At 35.4% G+C, this 23,157-nt stretch overlaps 1 protein-coding gene across 1 annotated transcript; it reads right to left on the reverse strand.

Moving 5' to 3' along the window:
- Window positions 1-20,963: 20,963 nt before the first annotated feature.
- On the reverse strand, window positions 20,964-22,896 carry LOC131151580 (tetrahydroberberine oxidase-like). The gene has a single exon (XM_058102828.1). It carries the CDS (start codon window positions 22,795-22,797, stop codon window positions 21,184-21,186), a length of 1,614 nt encoding a protein of 537 aa, XP_057958811.1. The 5' UTR covers window positions 22,798-22,896; the 3' UTR covers window positions 20,964-21,183.
- Window positions 22,897-23,157: the final 261 nt, after the last annotated feature.

Genomic DNA, 23,157 nt, shown 5'->3' on the forward strand with positions numbered 1-23,157 from the left:
TGAAGAGGGAGGGGAAGCCATGTTCTCGTCTTTATAATATGTGAACGCTCGGGGCAGAAAACTATTCACCGTACCACCATGTTGAATATTGAATGATATTATTATATGTTCTTAAGCTTGGTCAGCAAGGATCCAATATATTTTCTCTTTTACTATTAATTAACTATTTGTTAAAATAAAACAATTCGAAATTGACGAAAACTGTCTATTTAGGTTTCGTGTTCACCACACCTGGAATCATTGAATTTTCAATTAAATAAAAAGGTAGGATATTGACTATTGACTAAGACAAAAAACCTATAGAAAAAACAGAAAAGAAAGGAAAAGTATGTATATTGGCCTCCAATTGACCATGCGCAAATCTAGAATATATTTATTGCCCTATCACTGAAAAATAATACCATATATAAAAGAAAAGATTTAATTTGATTGTAAAATCAACTGAAAAATAATACTACCATATATCTTAAATAAAGTATTGGTGAATGGTAGTCGATTGGGCCATAGAAGAGTAGGATATCCCTTCTGGTAGTCCGGACTAGGTTGGGGTGGCCAATCATACTTACAGACATATTATGTTTGGCTTAACATGATAGGTCAGCCATAACTAAATCCTGCTTACGAGTTACACAACCCTATTATGTGAGGGTAATACATGATATTAGTTAGCTATCTATCTAGGGAAAAATTTCAGTATCATATAGATATATCAAATGATTTACATATATATAGAAACTTATTATGATAAAGTATGCTTATGTTGAAAAGTATGTATTTACCAAACTTATATATATATATATATATATATATATATATATATATATATGAGAATAGATTTACAAGATTTATTAGCTACAATTAATTATTTACAAGATATACTTGTGATACACTAGAACTCTTGTTGCCACACACTGATGATAATTTATTCTGTTTTATTGACAGGTGACTTACCCCATCATTATCTAATATTTTTCAAATGCCATGTGGAGTATAATAGTAATCAAAGTAGCGCAATGGAAGTGTGGGTGGGATAGAAGGTCTTGTTTAGAATTGTTAATATTTTATTTATGTTGTGACGAGTTTAGAGCCTTATTGTGATATCCATTATTTGATAAGTTTAGATCTTTAATGTGATATTGGGATAGTTTAGTACTCTAGTGATTTAGTATTTGAGGACTTTCGTTGTCTTTATCAGTGATTATTATAATATGAAATATTCAGGTTATTACATGTGGTATCAAAGAAATTTGACCGAATTTTTTTGGGTTGTCATAGTTTGGTATCAAAGTCTAGGAAATAGGTTTTGAAGACTCTAGGGATGAATATTACCAGAGTATAGGCATGAAGTAGGGTGAGGGTAGGAATAGGTAGTCTAAGTGTTATAAGAGCGATCGAATATAGGATGCATAGTTGAGTAAATTACAACAAGCAAATTGGAATTTTGGGGTTTTGTCTCATAGGCAAAAGCAGAAATTCATCGAGGGTTTTCTATAACTTTTTCTGGAACAGCCGACAGTTCTAGAAAAGTCACGGAAAACCATTGACATTTTTCTCTCGGAATGCTGCACTATGTTCTTTACTTTGTGTAAATGGTCAGTACAAGGAATGAGCTACCATTTGCAAAAGTGGAATATTTGAAATAGAATTTTGTGCATTTTTGGAATGTGTGCACCTTTACACATTAGGTTGTACTCCTTGTTCCCTATGGTTTCCTTATGATTTAGTGTGCATGGATGTGAGAGCAACTGAAAGAATGTTAGTGGTTAAGTACGGATTTAGATGCTTAGAAATCCCATGGATTCTTTAATGGTGAAGTTCTTGGGGATACTGGTTATCCTAACGTTTTATGAAAAGTTATGGTTCTTTGGTGTATGTTATTCTCTCTCGTGTTTCTTGTGCTTAAAGAAAATATTCAATATTTCCATATTTCCGTAAGTCAGCCATGGGACTTTGGATCACTTCCTAAGGAAAATACAGGGTCAAAATTCAATTCCTAAGGAAACTTTCCATTCATCACTAATGAATTTCGTCGTGTATCCCCCATTTGCCAGCTGACCAACTGAGATCAAATTCTTTCTCAGGTCTGGAATATATCTGACATCCTTCGGCTTCCAAACTGACCCTTTTATATTGATCTTCACAACTCGATCCCTTGCCGGTTATGTTGCAAGGTTGATCGTTGCCAAGGTACACCTTACCAAAATTACCTGGTGTGTACTCTAGGCAATCTCTGCAACCATGTGGCATGAAATGAGGCTCCGGAGTCTAAGACCCAAGACTCCTACTTGCTCTCCAAAGAGCAGATCAACATGTCATCATTTTCGGAAGCAATATTTGCTTCTGTCTTTGCCCTCGTCTCGTATTCTTTCTTCTGACTTCTGCACTAGTTCTTGTAATGACCAATTTTTCCACAACTCCAGCACTCAATAACTTTTGTGCTCTGGGAACCTGTGTCTTGAGTACCTCTGGGATTTCTAGATTTAGAATTCTTGGGCCTAGATCTGCTGTGGTTGTTTGATCGTCCATGCCTGTTTCCTCTACCTTGACTCTCCATGTTCAAGGCTGAACTCGAAGTGGAGCCATGATTCGACTGCATTCTTATTTCCTCTGTCAAAATCATGCTGACGACTTCATCATATACAAGCTTTGATTTTCCTACGGAGCTACTGATAGCAGTAACAATACCATTTTAACTTTCAGGTAACTGACCGAGAATCAGTAGGGCCCGAATCTCATTATCAAATGTTATCCCGGCTGAGGCGAGTTGATCCGACAAATTATTGAAATTATTTAAGTGCCTACTGAAACTTTCACCTGCAGACATGCTCATCGTAAATAGTCTTTTCATGAGATGTACCTTGTTTGTGGCTGAAGGCTGCTCGTACATATTAGAGAGCGCATCCATCAGAGACTTGGTGGATGTTATATGCTTGATATTGAATGCCACAGATTTCGACAACATCATTCTGATGGCTCCGAGGGATTTTCGATCAAGCAACTCCCACTCGTCCTCATTTATGGATGCTGGCTTACCCTTCAACGGTAAGTGCAATTCCTTCCTAAACAAATAATCTTCTATTTTTATCTTCGAGAAACCGAAATTGTTGTCATTGAACATTTCAATTTTTGAGCTCTTTTCATTTGACATCTCGATTCACTGATCTAAAGATGGAATTAGCTCAAATGGATAGTATGGTTGGATCTGGAACAATTGAAAATCCTAGAAATGGTTCAAGTCGCTCAAAAAATGGACCCAAAACTACTCCGAAAAGCTCAGTCAAAGTAATGGTCAAACCTGGTCAAACTTGGTCAACTCAGCTGACATGGCACGATGATGTGGCAGGGCTGACGTGGCACCTGATGACATGGTAATGGGCCCACTTGCTGACGTGTAGGTCCACCTGCTGACGTGGCATCCCCTGCAATGTCCCCCTTTCAGGCGTTGTCACTTTCCCTTAGGGGCCTTGCACCCATGGCAATAACGGGTACCTATCAGAGCATTCACTGAGATTGAGGCGTTACGTATGGCCGTCCCTCAATTCAGCAAGCGCTCGGGTGGAGAGTCTTACTTCGCCACAATCATTCATAAGCGAGAGTTCCCGAGGATCGGGGGTGACTACCCCTTTGCTTTGATGCGTTACACTTTGATCATATCCTGATAAATCAAAATCCATAACATACGCAACGGAAAACATAATCATAATCTCCATATAACATAACACCATAGTTTACTAATTCTAACTATAATCCATAATAAATCATCCATCACCTGCATTTCCATAAATCTACATAACTCCCAAAACAATTCAGTATTTTTACAATCATTTCTTACTCAGCAAGCCCTCAGGCGAAGAGTATGCCTCGCCTAATCGTAACATGTTTTACATACATAGATACTTCTAATATCATAATACATCATTCTTTTCATCGTTATTCAATCATTCACATTCTCTCATGTTCATAACTTAACATTTCCTTGTGTTTCACTTTAAGTGACTCTTTCCCATTTGTATCATTCACATTTCACATTTTATTTCATTGCATTGTCATTCCTTGTCATTTCATTTCATTCCTTTGTACTACAGCTGCTCTTTAGCTATCATCAGTTAGTCCACATAGAAATGCGCTAGAATCTGCTAACAATTAGTCCACATAGAAATGAGTTAAATCTACTAACAGTTAGTCCACATAGAGATGCGCTAGAATCTGCTAACCTGGCTTTCAGCTGTCGTACATTTACCCAGTATCTTTCAGCTGTTTTACCCAACATCTTTCAACTGTTTTACCCAACATCTTTCATTTGTTTACATGATTGCATTAACACACACAAGCAACATAGTCCATGTCATGTTTTATTCACAATGCATTACTTACTTAACCTGCATCTTATACATTTAACATATATTTCCACACAACATTCTATTTACTCATGCCACACAATTTAGCAGTAAAATTCATATATTGCCTAAAAATAAGCCAACCTACAATTAACATTCATATACTAGAAAAATATTTTTAATTTCTTGCATAATTATTTTGAAAAAAAAAATATTTCACTTTCATCAGTTCAATTTCACATATACATATCTAATAAATTGTCCTAAAGTAAGAAAAAAATATAATTTAAATGGACGACATTTTAAACCCATACCGAAAAATTTACACATACATATAATAAAATTTATTTTTCATTAAATTTATAAAAATTCTGATTTAATATATATTTTCCCCCTTACCTAGTTTCTTGAACTATGCCAACAGGGATTCCGAAAAATACTTGCAGCGCTCATCCGGACCCTAAATAAAAAATTCTAGTTCCATTAAATTATTTTCTAAATAAAATACTATTTAAATATTTCCTAGGGTCACAATTCCAAAATAAATAATAATACCCTTAAATTTAGCCAAATTTCCAAATCCCACTCTCGCTTTGGAGTAGGGCTTAGAAAATCCCAATTGAAAAATTACCTACATCAAAATGACGACGACGACGACTAGGATCACGTGGTGGTGTCCAATCGTTAATTTAACCGAATATTAATAGTGAAATTGAGGAAATAGGGAAAATTTACTTTTCCCCAGGAGCAGTGCCTAAGTCGTTCCCATGAAAAATCTGTTCCAGTAGAAATGCTAGCAACGGAACCAGGATTCCAACGACACCTTCCGTTTCTTGATCCGTCGCAAACTCACCGAAAAATTGAGAGAGAGAGAGACAGAGATGGAGGTGACTGGCGCTGCACGCAAGAAGTTTAAGGGGGGGGGTGGGGGTTGCTGCCCGCCATCTTCTTCTCTTTCTTCTTCTTCTTCTTCTTCTTCTTCTTCTTCTTCTTCTTCTTTCTTCTTTCTTCTTATCTCTTCTTTTACTTTAACTTTACAATGTATATATATATATATATATATGTATCTTATTTCAATTAGTTTTTAGTTTTTTTTTTTAAATCCAATGTAAAAATGTTTAATTTAATAACTAATTATTTAATTATTTAATTTATCTTAATTTAATTTAATTTCTTTAATTATTATTATTATTATTATTATTATTATTATTTTCTTTTTTTCTTTTTTTTTCCACGCCATTCATTTTATTTATTTATCTATTATTTTATTTATTTTTTTTAAATTATTTTAATCATTTCAATTTTTATGGTCTTTACATTCTCCCCTCCTTAAGAAATTTCGTCCTTAAAATTTGTTACCCGATCTTTCATTCCCATAATTTCACGATTTATCATATCTAATACCATAATCTCAACAATACAATTATATACTTTAAATCAAATGCACATCCAAGTTCTCCATATAAGGACCGGTCTCATGGTTAAGAAACATCACCGTCGATGGATTTACCGTGGTTTTCAGAAACTTTCGAATGAATCAGAAAATCACAGAAGTCCGCTAAGGGATTTCCGCCTCCAAGCTATAAGACAAATCCTATACTTACCTACACCATACCTACTTCTCAACACCTGGCCTAACTAATCCATTTAGCATCCTTATCCTAATTGTTTCCTATACTCTGGTATAAAACATCTCTAACCTAATACTCTAACATTTCCATATCCAGGCGATGTGAAATTAATCACATTTTCGGTTGGACATTGCTCTAATACTGTAATGTAATGTCCCCCTTTCAGGCGTTGTCACTTTCTCTTAGGGGCCTTGCGCCCGTGGCAACAATGGGTACCTATTAGAGCACTCACTGAGATTGAGGCGTTACGTATTGCCGTCCCTCAATTCAGCAAGCCCTCGGACGGAGAGTCTTACTTCGCCACAATCATTTATAAGCGAGAGTTCCCGAGGATTGGGGGTAACTACCCCTTTGCTCTGATGCATTACACCTGATCATATCCTGATAAATCATAATCCATAACATACGTAGCGGAAAACATAATCATAATCTCCATATAACATAACACCAGAGTTTACTAATTCTAACTATAATCCATAATAAATCATCCATCACCTGCATTTCCATAAATCTACATAACTCCTAAAACAATTCAGTATTTTCACAATCATTCCTTACTCAGCAAGCCCTCAGGTGAAGAGTATGCCTCGCTCAATCGTAACATGTTTTACATACATAGATACTTCTAATATCATAATACATCATTTTTTCCATCGTTATTCAATCATTCACATTTTCTCATGTTCATAGCCTAACATTTCCTTGTGTTTCACTTTAAGTGACTCTTTCCCATTTGTATCATTCATATTTCACATTTCATTTTATTGCATTGTCATTCATTGTCATTTAATTTCATAATATTTTCATTTCATTCCTTTGTAATATAGCCACTCTTTAGCCGTCATCGATTAGTCCACATAGAAATGTGCTAGAATCTGCTAATAGTTAGTTCACATAGAAATGAGCTAGATCTACTAACAGTTAGTTCACATAGATATGCACTAGAATCCGCTAACCCGGCTTTCAGCTGTCGTACATTTATCCAGCATCTTTCAGCTATTTTACCTAGCATCTTTCTGCTATTTAGATGGTTGCATTAACACACACAAGCAACATAGTCCATGTCATGTTTTATTCATAATGAATTACTTACTTAACCTGCATCTCATACATTTAACATATATTTCCACACAACATTCTATTTACTCTTACCACACAATTTAGCAGTAAAATTCATACATTACCTGAAAATAAGCCAACCCACAATTAACATTCATATACTAGAACAAAACTTTTAATTTCTTATATAATTATTTTGAAAAAAAAATATTTCACTTTCGTCAGTTCAATTTCACATATACATATTTAATAAACAGTCCTAAATTTAGAAAAATATAATTTAAATGGACGGCATTTTGAACCCATATTGAAAAATTTACACGTACATATAATACAATTTATTTTTCATTAAATTTATAAAAATTTTGATTTAATATATATTTTTCCCCTTACCTGGTTTCTTGAACTACGCCAACAGGGACTTCAAAAAATACTTGCGGCGCTCACCCGAACCCTGAATCAAAAATTCTAGTTTCATTAAATTATTTCTAAATAAAATACTATTTAAATATTTCCTAGAGTCATAATTCCTAAATAAATAATAATAATACCCTTAAATTTAGCCATATTCCCAAATCCCACTCTCGCTTTGGAGTAGGGCCTAGAAAATCCCAATTGAAAAATTACCTACATCAAAATGACGATGATGACGACTAGGATCACGTGGTGGTGTCCGATCGTCAATTTAACCGCATATTAACAGTGAAATTGAGAAAATAGGAAAAATTTACTTTTCCTCATGAGCAGTGCCTAAGTCGTTCTCATGAAAAATCTGCTCCAGTAAAAATGTTGGCAGCGAAACCAAGATTCCAACGGCACCTTCCGTTTCCCGATCCGTCGCAAACTCGTCAAGAAATTAAGAGAGAGAGACGGAGACGGAGGTGACTGGCGCTGCACGCAAGAAGTTTCAGGGGGGGGGGTTTGCCGCCTGACATCTTCTTCTCTTTCTTCTTCTTTCTTTTTCTTCTTTCTTCTTATCTCTTATTATTATTATTATTAGTATTTTTATTATCATTATTTTATTATTACTTTCTTATAATTGGATGACCTAGAAATGGCTCATTTTTACGTCGTCAACAATTATGATGAAACTGTTCCATATATTGAGTACGAGGTTCTAAACTCCTTACTTTGCATTGTATTTAAATATGCATAATTATATACTTACTTGACATTAACATGTAATACTGTTGCATATAGCGAACATAAAGCTGAACTCTTGGCCCAAAATGAACGGAATGTTGATGAAAGACATAAGAAGGAATTTATCAATTGGTTTGGGAGTCGTGCAAGTAACAAAAACTGCTTGAGTGAGAAGCAATGTATGTTTTCACTTTTGACGGGTTATTCTTCTGTTGACCCTATGGGTCATACCCTGTTTTAATTATGACAAATACTCAAGTATTTAATGATTGCCAAGTTGATGTGCAGGTTTATCTTGGCAGTATCCTATGATGGCACTCGGAGACCCGGAGGAAAACGAAGACTCTGAAGACCCTTGATATAATTGATTTGTTGTAATTTATATTCGGGTCTATAATATTTAAGTAGGAAAGGTCTGTAATAGTAAATAGGTCTTTGGTTTGTAATAAGCTCACACACATCACATGCATGATAATACGTAAGTTCAAACAAACCATGAATGACAATGGACTTTAGAAAGACCTTAGGGTTTTCCCTTCAGTCGACCGACACCGAATTTTTTCGGTGCTTTCAAATTGGACCCCAAGTGACCTTAGGACACACACATATTCACATATATTTGTTAGGCACTTGAATAGGAATTGTTTGGGTCGATACGGGACCGAAATGCACACTTGGTGCACTTTCGGTCGACCGGCCAATTCAGTTCAATTTGGCCCGGTCGACCGAAACCGGTCCAGGTCAACTATTTGACCCAGGCCCGGTCGACCGAGCCCTTATAGGTCATTTTACCTCGGTCGACCGAACCACCTGGGAGTCAACAGTTTGACCTCCCGGTCGACCGACCAGATTTGTACTCCAACTACCTGGTCGACCGAAGGGTTTTGGGAGAACTCCCAATGGTATGGTCGACCGATCCCTTCAGTTCAAAATAGTCCCGGTCGACCGAACCTCGGAATTTTGGAAAATCGCCTTCCTCGGTCGACCGGCCACTTAGTTCAAAATAGCCCTGGTCGACCGAGCCATTTGAGTCCTGGTCGACCGAACCATTTCTGGTCGACCGGACCTCTCGGGTTGCTCCTATTTTTACCGCGGTTAATAATTTTTTAAACAGGGTTAAAATGTCTTAAACGTCATTAAAATTTTCTAATAATACCTAATAGGTCCCCAACGGTCATATTTTCTCCCTTGCCTATATATATGAGTTCATTTGGGATAATTAGCTAAGGGATTAAAAATATTGATTAAGAGAAATTCTCTGAAAATCCCAAATCCTATAATACTCATATCCAATCCCCATTCACTCATGCTTACCTTCTTCGATCTCTTAAATCCTCTGTAAGTCGATTGAGTGTTTATATTTATTAGGTTTGCTCTCCCATTCATATTTGATTGATTTATTTTCATTGAGAGCTAAACCTAAGTATTCTTAGGAGACTTTGTTAATAAGTCTATCCTAAGAAGACTTTGATAGATCTTCTAAGATTTGCACCTTCATTGCAACATCTTAAAAAGATTGTATTTGTTTTTGGTTGCAAAACATTTTCAAAATACATTCAAATATCTAGTGTGATTTATCTTGATAAATCTTTAAAGAGATATTTGTTTGTGTGAGAAAAATCTTTGTTGCAATATTCATTGATTTGTATCCATAGTTGAATACAAAGATTAAACTCTTTTTGCAAACCAAACTTATTCATTGCTAGAGCTTCATATACATATATATATATATATATATTGAGAAAACTTGTTGATTGAAATATATGAAGTTTGGATAATATCTTTGTTTGAGCACTTAGATTGAATAGCCTGTGATACAAAGATCATTTAGGTTTGCACTCTCACGTACTCATTACAACGATAGTAAATCTATTTGAGAGTTGACATCTTAGACCACATTGAGCTTACATATTGAATCATACTGTGGTGTTTGTAATTGCGCGTATTTGGGTACACATCCGCTTTACTTGAAAGCCTATTCATTGTACCATTTGATTGTATTTCAAATATTATTGTATTTCCAGGCACGGACCTAAAGAGGGAGACTAGCCCTGGAATAGTCCCGGATGGGCTTAAACCCTGTTAGGAAAGCTAGGTGCGTCGTCCTGTTAAGGCGTGTAGGTTGAGGTCAGCCCCGCTAATTGACCTGGTTAAGGTTGAGGTCAGCCCTGTGATAATTTGACCTGGTTGTAAACGGTGCCGCTCCACCCTTAAGTGAGCTATTAGTGGAATCCTCTAGCTTGCGAGCTTGAGGCAGGGACGTAGGCACAGTTGGCCGAACCCCGATAACATATCGTGTGTTTGCTTATATATCTGCACTTTATATTTACCGCACGTGTATGTTATGGGTGAATGATGCGTATGACTTAATTTTCACAGTATATTTATCTACGCGTTTGGAAATTGCATAGACTGATCCTACGTTGTGTACATACCATATTTGCATAGATCAACCTAGGTGAAAAAGTTTTAAAAATTCCAATTCACCCCCCCTCTTGGGAATACACAAATTCTAACATCTTCTAAACTCTTGTTTATTTAATAGATGAAAGTCATGTATTACAATAAGGAAGCAATGGAAAGTAAAGATTTGTACGCATTGGCATGTGGCCCCGATCAAGGAGTTAACCGCTACAGCGGTTGCGTTGTCAACGGGTTACGATTTCATACAAAGTCCCTCGAACTGCATAGAAAAACCCAAAATTGTGGGGTTGCAGTACTAGGCACAGAAGGAGATGAAGAAATTGACTACTTTGGTGTGCTGAATGACATTATAGAGCTTAGCTATGGAACAAACATAGTTGTCCACCTATTCAAGTGTACCTGGTGGGACATCGGCAATAAAAAGACTGGGATAAACACCGATGCCTACTTCACCAGTGTCAAGTTTAGCAAGACCTAGTATCAAAATGATCCTTTCGTGCTTGCGACGCAGGCAGAACAAGTGTTTTACCTTAAAGACACCAAATTGATGGGTGAATGGCATGTGACCCAAAAGATTCCTCCCCGAAGTTTGTACACTATTGCAGAAGTTGCAGATAGTGAGATGAGTGCCAGTGAAACTGCATTCCAAAAAGATGAGTCATCTGTCCATGCAGCAGCACAATCTGCTGCAGATGTTGTGGAAGAAGGCGTTGATACTATACCATTGCATAGAGATGGTGCCAGGGCAGAACACGTAAGGATTGCTGACATTACAATTGAACCTTTTGTAGATGTTCACTTCATTGACGATGAGGAAACTAATGGGGAAGATAAAACAGGGGTTAAGTACTATAGTGAAGAGGAAGAAACTTTAGATAGTGAGGATGATACCAATATTGAGGACGTATAGGGGGGGTAAGCATGTTATTTTTGTCACTATGTATCTGACATGTGTAAATAACTTATAAATAGATGTATGTTGCATCCATCTAATATTCGTACTTCTTATATTTACTTATCTATTAATTTGTAGATATGGCACCAGGAGGCCTTGTGCCTAACGTTGGAGAAATCCTTTCAGGCACACGAGTACATCGCATGGGGATGATCCGACATCCTCCAGACCGACGGACCCTGTTGGTCTTGATGCTCTAGTCACTGCATTCAGCTGGCCACAGGTGACTCAGGAGCAGTGCATGGTTCTTTACATGCGCATTTTGGTAAGTTCCCAAACCTTATAAAGTCTTTTCTAATTTAAATGTTTTTTTACTTTTAATATACTAGCCAATTAACAACTGTCTAACATTGTAATTGTATTACCAATATATGCAGGAGGAGTTTGATATGGACATCCTCGAGGATGACCATGTGAGAAGGGCGGTCGACGTCCAATTCTGTAATAAATTTAAGAGCTATTGCTCAAAAATGCGCTCCCATTTTTGAGCAATGGGAGATGAAGCAGAAGCGCGGTTATATGATAAGATATCCCAAAAGGATTAGGATGTGGTGTGTCGCCATTTTCGCGACCCGCGCTATCAGGCAATATGTTTGTATTATAATCACTAATTTTTCACAATTATGTCGCTAATAAGTCATCATTACATCTTCCTTGTAAGCCATATGTGAAACAAATGCTGCGAATCGCAACAAACTCCCTACGATGCATTGCGGTGGATTGAGGCTATTCGTAAATCATCGCCAGGTAATTACTATATATAAAATTATCTGACCATTACATGACATAATACTAATGATGTCTTATATGATAATGTAGCATGATCCTGAGACTGGCGTAGAGGAGCCGCTGCCAGATCTGTATCAGAGAACACACCAATGGTGATCGGGGGAGTGGTGCGAGGGTGCACAGGACAGACATGTAAGTGAAGCAAAAGATTCTATTTATTACTTTATTCAAAACATCAAAGTTGTAGTCTAACTTATTCCTTTTCATCATTTTCATGATTGAAATTAGGCACGGATGGTCGAGCTGAGGGATGCACCTGTTTCAGAAGGGAGTCAGCACATGACAGATTTCGAGATCACTTCCTAGGTGCTTGGGCAACGAGTAGGGGGCTACATGAAAGGTCTTGGAAGTGGTTACATCGTCCCAACAACATCATCATCCATGGGTGGTGCGGCTCGTGTAAAGATGGAAAGACAGCGTTGAGAGGCCGAGTATGATAAGCAGGAGATGGCTTGACGGAAGCAGATGATGGAAATGGAGAACACGAATTTGAGATCGGGGGTCTCCAGCTTTCGAGCCCAGATACAAGCCATGATGGATAGGAAAACGCGGTTAGAGGAAAGGATGCGCCAATCTGGACCAGATGATGCAGGTGGCTCCTCTGATTAATTATAAGGTATTATGATCACAAATTGAGTTTCATGTTAAATTATGTTTTTATACTTATATGGGTATAGATCTTACATGATACGAGAGGAGTGAATCAGATGATTCGGAGGCATGTTAGTTTGTATATAGTATGATAGTGGCAAAACATATTCATGTCTTATGTGGGTGAGATTGACATGAGATGTGTTCTTGTCATACTCTATTTGGGTCTCGCATCGATTTTTTAGGATATGTTTAAGTCATTTAAAAGCTTTTCAACGAGCATATTATCGGATGACTCGAGATAACAATTTTTATTTAAATTTTGAATTTAAGATATGGTTACATGGATTACTGTAGTGAATATGCTAGCTACATGATTTCATGCTAGTCTAGAATGCTTCTTGCATGACGGATGCAGTTGATGTGTATTGCATGCGAGTAGTGAATATAGGTTCTCGTGTGCCTTCAACTTCTTATAAATGATCTATTTGAACCTATCAGGTGCAAGTTTTATGGGAAAATGTCCAATTTAAAGACGGCATGCTACCGAAATTGTGTTAAAATTTTTCAAAGTCCTAAACAAAAGATATGCTTAGTTTAATGTTAAACTATTTTTGAAAGGATGAGTGAAACTTAGGAATCATAATAAATAAGGTAATGTAGACTTAGTTCATTTAGAACGGACATTCATTTATATGTCTTTGGTCCGGTAAGCTTAAAGCATTCATTGATGTGCTGAAATCATTGAAAAAATTATATACACTTAATTGAGGATTTGAAAATTTGAAAAACGCATAAGTTGAGTATATACATAACTCACAGGGAGCATCACTTTCATAATTGTTTAAATTAAATGCTCTTATCATCTCATAACGTTCATGTCCAAATGCCTGGATGAATAACAATACTACACTGAACTCAATACTATCCACTGTTCTTTGCTGTTCGTATTCTAAATTTAATATATGGTTACATGGATTACTGTCGTGAATATGCTACATGATTTCATGCTAGTCTAGAATGCCTCATGTATGGCGGATGCAGTTGATGTGTATTGCATGCTGGTAGTGGATATAGGTTCTCGTGTGCCTTCAACTTCTTATAAATGATCTATTTGAACCTATCAGGTGCAGGTTTTATGGGAAAACGTCCAATTTACAGATGGCATGCTGCCGAAATTGTGTTAAAATTTTTCAAAGTCCTAACCAAAAGATAGGCTTAGTTTAATGTTAAACTATTTTTGAAAGGATGAGTGAAACTTAGTTATCATAATAAATGAGGCAATGTAGACTTAGTTCATTTAGAACGGACATTCATTTATATGTTTTTGGTCCAGTAAGCTTAAACCATTCATTGCCGTGCTGAAATCATTGAAAATATTATATACACTTGGTTGAGGATTTGAAAATTTGAAAAACCCATAAGTTGAATATATACATAACTCACAGGGAGCATCACTTTCATAATTCATTACATTAATTGCTCTCATCATCTTATAACGTTCATGTCCAAATGCCTGGATGAATAACAATATTACACTGAACTCAATACTATCCACTGTTCTTTACTGTTTGTACTTTAAATTTAATATATGGTTACATGGATTACTGTCGTGAATATGCTACATGATTTCATGCTAGTCTAGAATGCCTCCTGCATGGCGGATGTAGTTGATGTGTATTGTATGTTGGTAGTGGATATAGGTTCTTGTGTGCCTTCAACTTCTTATAAATGATCTGTTTAAACCTATCAGGTGCAGGTTTTGTGGGAAAACGTCCAATTTACAGATGGCATGCTTCCGAAATTGCGTTAAAATTTTTCAAAGTCCTAAACAAAAGATAGGCTTAGTTTAATGTTAAACTATTTTTGAAAGGATGAGTGAAACTTAGGAATCATAATAAATGAGGCAATGTAGACTTTGTTCATTTAGAATGAACATTCATTTATATGTTTTTGGTTCGATAAGCTTAAAACATTCATTGCCGTGCCGAAATCATTGAAAATATTATATAGAAAAATGCATAAGTTGAATATATACATAACTCACTGGGAGCATCACTTTCATAGTTATTTAAATTAGACATAATTAGGGATTCGTATGGACATATGGGTTGCAATGTCACTGTTGAAAAGAACCAAAAAAAGTGGAAAAAAATTTGTCTATGCACGAGATCACCGATGAAAGTGCCTAGGGCAAATTTTATTTTCCATCATTTTCTCAACTACCTAACAAATGATCAATTTCATGTCCATTTGAGTGACATATTTTACTTAGTTCTAATATTTTCTCATCAAGGCTTGAAAAGATACACACTTGCTTATGCCAGTTCATAACCTTTTTCTCTATGAATCTTCCTATTTCCCTCCTCTGCGAACACCACAATCACTATTTAGAGTTTTATTTTAAGTAGAGCAATAATGCTTGTCTACGAAACAGTAAAGCATGCAAATTGGACACGTGTCCCTGGCTGGATTTATTTGATGCATCCCCTTCCCCACGCAATGCTAATACCTCATTGAGTCATTGTGCAAATCCCTCATAAACTAATCTCATGCTGCGTTTCAGAGCATGCATTTTACATCTTAAGTTTAGATTTAAATAGACTTCAATAAATTTCAAAATAGTTTTATGCTCCTCGTGTTTCGAGACACTTTGGACTTGAATTTACATTGAATTTAAATAAAATATAATATTAAATTATATTAAAATTTGTCCAAATCCATTCAAATGTGCGAAATCTATGCTCTCAAATGCAACGTTGCATTTTTCATTATTGATATTACTACCGTACAAATTATGTAGTATGCATAATTATGAAATCTTTGCCAATTTGTTATATCATATAATTATTTTTCCTGATTATACTTAGCGTCAACTCTCCTTGATTTGGTATACTAAATTTTTTTAAATGACTCTTAATTTGTAGGATTCGCGGCTGTAATAACATCAACATGATGTCATGCATGCATGCACTGCAGTCATCAAGTGCAACTTTTGGCTATTTTTTTATAATTTTTATTGTTATTTGAACAAATGAAGTTTTTTTATTTTAATTTGAATTTGTATTAGTATTTGTATTTGAATGTTGAATATTTTTAAATAATTTTTGTTATCTGAACATATGTTATTTCTTCATTTTAATTGAATTTGTATTTAAATTCGAAATTTTGAATGATTTACGAATTTTGTAGTAATTATCGTTTCAGTTTATATATTCAAAAATGTAATTATAGATTTTTATATAAGAATTCATGATTAAATAAAATTAGTATAAAAGTAATTTTTCTAATTATTAGTGAAGGATTTAAATTCGTCACTAATACCCTACTATTAGTGACGAATTTGTAATTCGTTACAAATACCGCTCCTATTAGTGACGAATTTCTGATTCGCCAATAATACCACACTAGTAGTGACGAATTTCTAATTCGTCACTAATATTATACTTGTAGTCACGAATTTCTAATTCGTCAATAATATCAAGTAGTGACGAATATCTAAGTCGTTACTAATACCCTACTAGTAGTGATGAATTTATAATTCATCACTAATACACCTACTAGTAGTGACAAATTCATAATTCGTCACTAATGCCCCTACTATTAGTGACGAATTTGAGTTGAGCCGTTATATGCTATAATGTGACGGTGTTAGGGTTTTAGTGACGGATTAAATCCGTCACTAATACTCCATTATTAGTAACAAAAATTATATTCATCACTAAAAGTTAGCAGTAACAACACATATAACAACTATTTGAAAACCACCACTAATACCCTGATTTTTTGTAGTGTGGTTTAGCCACCTGACCATGACCTCGGGCACCCGAGCTTGAAAAAAGCCTTTTTCAACTGTGTTTGTTCGGGTGACTGAACCTTGGGTCCGGGCGACCAAAATTCTTGGGTTGCTCAAATTTTAACGGTGATAATTGGGGTTAAAATTTAATTAAACTTTTTCAAAATCCCCAATAGGTCCCTAACTATATATACCCCTTCATTTTTCAAAATTAACAACTTTGACTAGAAAATAATTTTCTCTCAAATATTTTTAATTGCTTGTTAATCATAGTTCCCCAAAACTGATTTCATTGCAAAAATCTTTTCCTTGGGGTAAATTTTTACACTCTCCAACTTTCTTTATTATTTCTTGAAAATCATTTTCACAAGAGAACATTTTTTATTTAGGCATTTATTTTCAAGTGCTTTACTCTCTCTTGCTTGCATATTTGAAAACATTTTTGAGAGTAAAACTTTGGGATTTCTCCACATATTTCCATGGTGAATATGTTGTCGGAGAAACACATTTTTGCATCCATGCTTTCATTGATAAACCTTTACATTGCAAAGATCATTTGAGAAACCAGGACCCTAGGTTCTCCTACTTCTTTATTGAAAATATTTTTGGAGATATATTTTATTTAGGGTTTAAATCTTTGAGGTCCTTATCATACATCGTTTAGGGTTTTAATGTTGTACATCTCTGCTTGTATTTAGAAGCATTATTTTGTACAAAAGTATTATTAATGTACCGGTTGGGTTCATCCCATTAATTGAACTGGGGAGTTTCAGCCCCGTAAGTGAGACCGGTTCGGTTCAGCCCAAAAATTGAACTGAGGAGTCTCAGTTCCGTAAGTGACACCGGTTCGGTTCAGCCCAGAAATTGAACTGGAATTTTCCTCGTCCCGTAAGGAGAAGATGTAAACGGCTTCTGCTCTACCCATTTAACTGAGCAGGTTTAGTTGAATCCTTGGGGGGTATACCCAAAGCAAGAACGTAGGCTAGTTTGGCCAAACCTCGATAACAAATCTGTGTGTCACTCTTTCTCTATCTTATTTAAATTCCTGCACTTTAATTTCAACATGTGTATGAATGTTTATTTGATGTCATAATTATTTGTATACACACATTTGATTTAAATAAGATATACTGCACACGTGTATCTTTTCATTTATCGTTTTATTATTTTTCATACACGCGTGTATATTGGATGGGATATAATTTGTGGTGAATCGGATAAATGCTTAATTTAGCCAAAATATTTTAAAACTCAATTAACCCCCTTCTTGGAATCACACCAATTCCAACAATAAGGTTATTAGTGACGGTTCAAAACTGTCACTAATAATCAAAAAATCGTCACTAATAGTATAATTAACGATTTGATAAGCATTAGTGACGGTTTGAAGTTAGTTGCCATATCTGCGGTTACTAATACTTATTAGTGACAAATATATAAACCGTCACTAAAAGTCCAGTATTAGTGATGACTCTCTGCCGTCACTAAAAGACAAATACCGTCACTATAGAATTAACATTTTCTTAGATCGAAATCGTCACTAAAGCTCAGGTATTAGTGACGATTCTATAATCGTCACTACTATTACACTATTAGTGACAGTCCATAAAACCGTCACTAATATTTGGCCTTTAGTGATGAATTTGAGCCGATAAAATGTTGGCTCTACAGTGATGGTGTTAGCCTTTAGTGACGTTTTAAAAACTATCACTAATACTTATCCTTCAATTAGTAGTGACGGTATTTTAAACCATCACTAATACTTTGAAATTATTAATTTTTTAAAAAAAAATTCCTTTAAAAACCTGTAATTATATTTTAGCATACATAAAATTAAATTAACCTAAATTGCTAAAACATTCATAAATTATTCAAAATTAAAATAAAAATTATTCAAAATTCAAATACATATAAACAAATACAAATTTAAATTAAAAAATAAAAAATAATTACGTTTAGATAACAAGTAATACAGGAAAAGTCAAAAGTTACGCGCATCCGACCCGACTGTAGTCCCCGTCATTGTTGTAGTGTTGTGACAGCCGCAAACCCTACAAAATAATAATTATACAAGAAATTATTATACAATGTTTGAACATTTATGTATATACTATAATTAAAAATGATTTGATAGAAAAATGATTAGTCATTTGGACATAATGTAAAAAAATGATACAATTGTAAATAACTTAGTTTGATCAGTCGAAATTCACCCCACTTGGTTTGGACGTCGTATGCCCGAATTGTAAGTTAAGTGCTTAAAATGAACTAAGTTGAATAATTAAGCTTTTTTGTATTCTAACTTTACTTTTAGGTGGGAAAAAAGCATCCAGGGAGGAGATTTTAAGCACCGTTAGCTCCGGCATGTCTAGGTCAATGTGATGGATGTGTCGGGACTGATTGCATTTAGTTTGGACCTTATATGCCTGAAATGGACACCTGTGTACAAAACCATGAAGTAAGGTTACTATGTTTGTATTCTAACTTTACTTCTAAGTGGGGAAAAAACTCTCGGGGAGGAGTTTTTGGAAACAATTAAAACAATAAAATTATGCAAACAAATCAAACCCTAAAATTAATATGCAATATATAACAATAATTATAAAAACCCTAATATACAATACAATAATAATATACCAAACAATAACAATTAACATAATAACAACCCTAGACAATATTATAAGCATGAAATAATCAAAAACCTTAAAACTACTTAACCAATAATAATCAAAACCCTACATAAATATAAACATGATACACTCAAAACCCTAAAACTACATACACAATAATAATCAAAACCCTAACATGATAATATCAAAACCCTAAATAACAATAATGAAAAACCCTAGATAATATTATAAGCATGATGAAATAATCAAAAACCTTAAAACTACTTAAACATTAATAATCAAAAACCTAGATAATACTACATAAATATAAACATGATATAATCAAAGCCCTAAAACTACATACATAATAATAATCAAAACCGTAGATAAATATAAACATGATAACCTATGATGGTAAGTAAGGTTTCTTAGGACTCTTTATAAATTCATGGAGAGGTTCCTACTCTCACACTTCTACTATTGAGTTTTTCCCATCAAGTCACAACTAAAGGGGAAAGAAAGTTATCAATTCGCTCTTGCATAAATAAATGCTTTTAAACCGAGACATTATAAGATGGATGTTGCAAAAACGTATTCAATTTCTTGTTTATATATATACCTATGAAATAGTTAAAATGATTCTACTTATTACTCTATTGATTATGTTACATGAGTTGTCAAATCATCCATCTTAGCCCTCTTGTTCCAACATTTTGTGTGCTTTTGAATATGCTATTTCTTATTTACTCAATATTTTAGTCCATATACATAACGGTTTTTACAATCATCCTACAACATGTTTCTTATTTTTATTTGTATTCTATGACCATACAATTGTAATATGTTTCACACTCTTCTACATTATTTAATAACCAAAAATGTACCCAACCATTTTTAAAACTACATATACAGAATTTTATATATACATTTTATGTGTATTTAGCATTAATTTGTAATTAAATTGAGCTTAATCGACTTGAATTTGGGTTGATGCAGTGTCATTTTCGAGAGTAGCAGCTACAGCAGCTGAAACACCAGCAGAAAGTAGCAGCAGCAAGCAGTAATATACCTGAGCCTTCCTAAACTCCACTGCTTAAGCATTAGCGGCAGAAGAAAATCAGAACTGAAGTGCTGCAGCAGAAGTTCCAGCCTTCATTTCCCAACTCCAGCACTATACTATGCTGTACCTGTATCAGCAGGTATGTCACAAGAAAAGCAGGCCTCTGATGACTCTCAATCCCATCCTAAGTGGCCTCAGAGAATAGAACTGCAAAGATCGATGTAGAATCTCGGAGAAATTCACAGTCAAAGAATGTCACGGCTCCAATGGGCGGACGCTTTCACCCCGGATTTGGTGCTGCACCACAGTATTCAAAGTGCCATGAATGGTGGCTGGAGTCCACTAGATGTATAAGTCAACATGCTGATTTGTAAATCGGGACTACTCATATTATGCCATGTGTCTATATTTTGATATTTATAACTATCTTTATTCTAACACACCAGACACATGGTGGGTTGGTGTACCAATTAGTATATTGATTGAAACAATTGTTGTACCTAATAATTTCTCCTTATAAAGGGCATCCAATTTATAATCAGACCTCTCCATTGTAAAAAAATTAAATATTTCATAAACTAAATAAAATGTATTATAGAGATTAGACAACATTCAACTTATTAGATCTCAATACACTTGCCACTTAAGCAAAAAACTATTATTTAATTATTTATTGTATAATACTGCTAAATAATATAAATAATTCACACATACATGCTAGGGCTCCTATATGGAGCTTCTTATTCAATTTTGTGATGACCAACCAGCTAGCAAGCCCTTGCAATTATTTTAAATTGAAATAGGTGGAATGCTCTGTTCATTTCGAAAGAAATTAGTAGGATCCACCAAGGTCTTCACATGCACCAATCTATCAAAGTTGTTGCTAAAATATTTTTTCCCCCAAATGCTGGCTTTTTTATAACTTGTGTTTCCATTTTTGTTGTTGGTGCCCAAGTCAAGATCCCTGTAGTTTAGATATGCACCTCTAGGAGATTTTGAAACATGAAGAGTCATGTGCTTGTAAAAGCCTCTGAGCCAATCTATGTATTGTTTGGATGATGTATTTTCCTCGCTTTGATCCCAAGACACGGTATAAAAGATTTTATACATGTTGCCAGCTCTATGCGGGAAAGGGAGTGCGGTTTCTGAAACTTCACTCATTCTTCCACCATAAGGAATCATGGTCATTACTGCTGTCTTAGCTTCCACCTCATGTAATTTGTCCCATATCCTTTCCCAGGAAAGTTTGGAAATGGGTTTCGTGACGTAATCTGATTTTGCCTTGAAAGACCCTTTCCCTAGAGCAGTTCTATTGAGCAAATCCTCGAGAGGGTTGCCTATGGGATATCCTGCAAAAGAGTGGATGGCTTCAATCCAACTCATTTCAGTACAATCTTCTTTGGTCAAACCTAATTCTGGGAATTTGTCCTGCACTAGGGAAACTAGGTTATTGCTCCTACCTAGAAACAAGGAAAGGAACAAAGCATGTTTTGTTGGTGCGCCTGGTTGGCTAGTACTATTGACATTAGTTATTAGAGCAATGATGTTTAGGTCTTTAAGAAGCTTGTGCGCAACATATTGCCACCGGTGAATCAAGTTTGTTGCATTTTGACTTGAGTTTCTAGTCACAGAAAAAATTGTCACAGTTGTTGGGACAGGAGTGAACTCTATCTTCCATGCCACAATGACTCCGAAGCTAGCTCCTCCTCCTCCTCTAATGGCCCAAAACAAGTCCTCCCCCATTGATTTTCTATCAAGAACTTCACCGGTGGCGACTACAATGCGAGCATCAATCACGTGATCAGCAGCCAATCCGTACTTACGGATCAGCATTCCATACCCTCCTCCACTGAAGTGTCCACCAACACTTACGGTAGGGCAAGTACCAGCGGGAAAGCCTAGAGTTCGACTTTTCTGAGCAATCCTGTAGTAAACTTCCCCAATAGTTGCACCCGCTTGAACCCATGCAGTATTGTTCTCGATATCTACATTTATAGATCGAAGATTTGCCAGATCGATAACCACAAAGGGAACATCCGCAACATAGGAAAGACCTTCGAAGTCGTGACCGCCACTTCGAGTCCTAATCTCCATGCCGTGATCCTTGGAGCAGATGACGGCTGCTTGAATGTGAGATTCATGCAAAGGTGTAATGATGACTGCTGGTTTTGGCGTAGCGACTGACGAGAACCGCAGGTTGAAAATGGAGGACTGCAGTATAGGTAAAAAGGAGGAACTGGCTGGGGTGTAAATTACTTGGGAGACGGAGGTGGAATCGTTGAAATGCAGGGAAAGGCATTGAAGAAATTTCTCGTGCGTGGGAGCAGAAGCTGTCCATGCAGCTGGGAAAAATAGAAAGGCAAGAGCAGTAAGGGAAAGCACTGAAAAGGATGGAGCATTCATCTGGCTGGTTGTTGAGTAGTTGAAGTATTGAAGAGCGAGGGGAAGCCATGTTCTCCTATTTTTATTTTGTGTTTTACTATTAATTAACTATTTGTTAAAATAAAACAATTGGAAATTTAGGTTTGGTGTTGACCACACCTGGAATCATTGAATTTTCAAATCACAAAAGTGCACAAAAAAAAAAAAAAATCATTCAATTAAATAAAATGTAGGATATTGACTTTTGACTAAGACAAAAAACCTATAAAAAAACAGAAAAGAAAGGAAAAGCATATTGTCAGAGGAGTGTTCTTGGCTCCTTCCTCCTTTTAATATACGCAGCCTCCAATTGAACATATGCAAATCTAGAATATATATATA

The sequence above is a fragment of the Malania oleifera genome, chromosome 3 (assembly GCF_029873635.1).
Source record: "Malania oleifera isolate guangnan ecotype guangnan chromosome 3, ASM2987363v1, whole genome shotgun sequence".
In the NCBI taxonomy this organism is placed as follows: Eukaryota; Viridiplantae; Streptophyta; class Magnoliopsida; order Santalales; family Ximeniaceae; genus Malania; species Malania oleifera.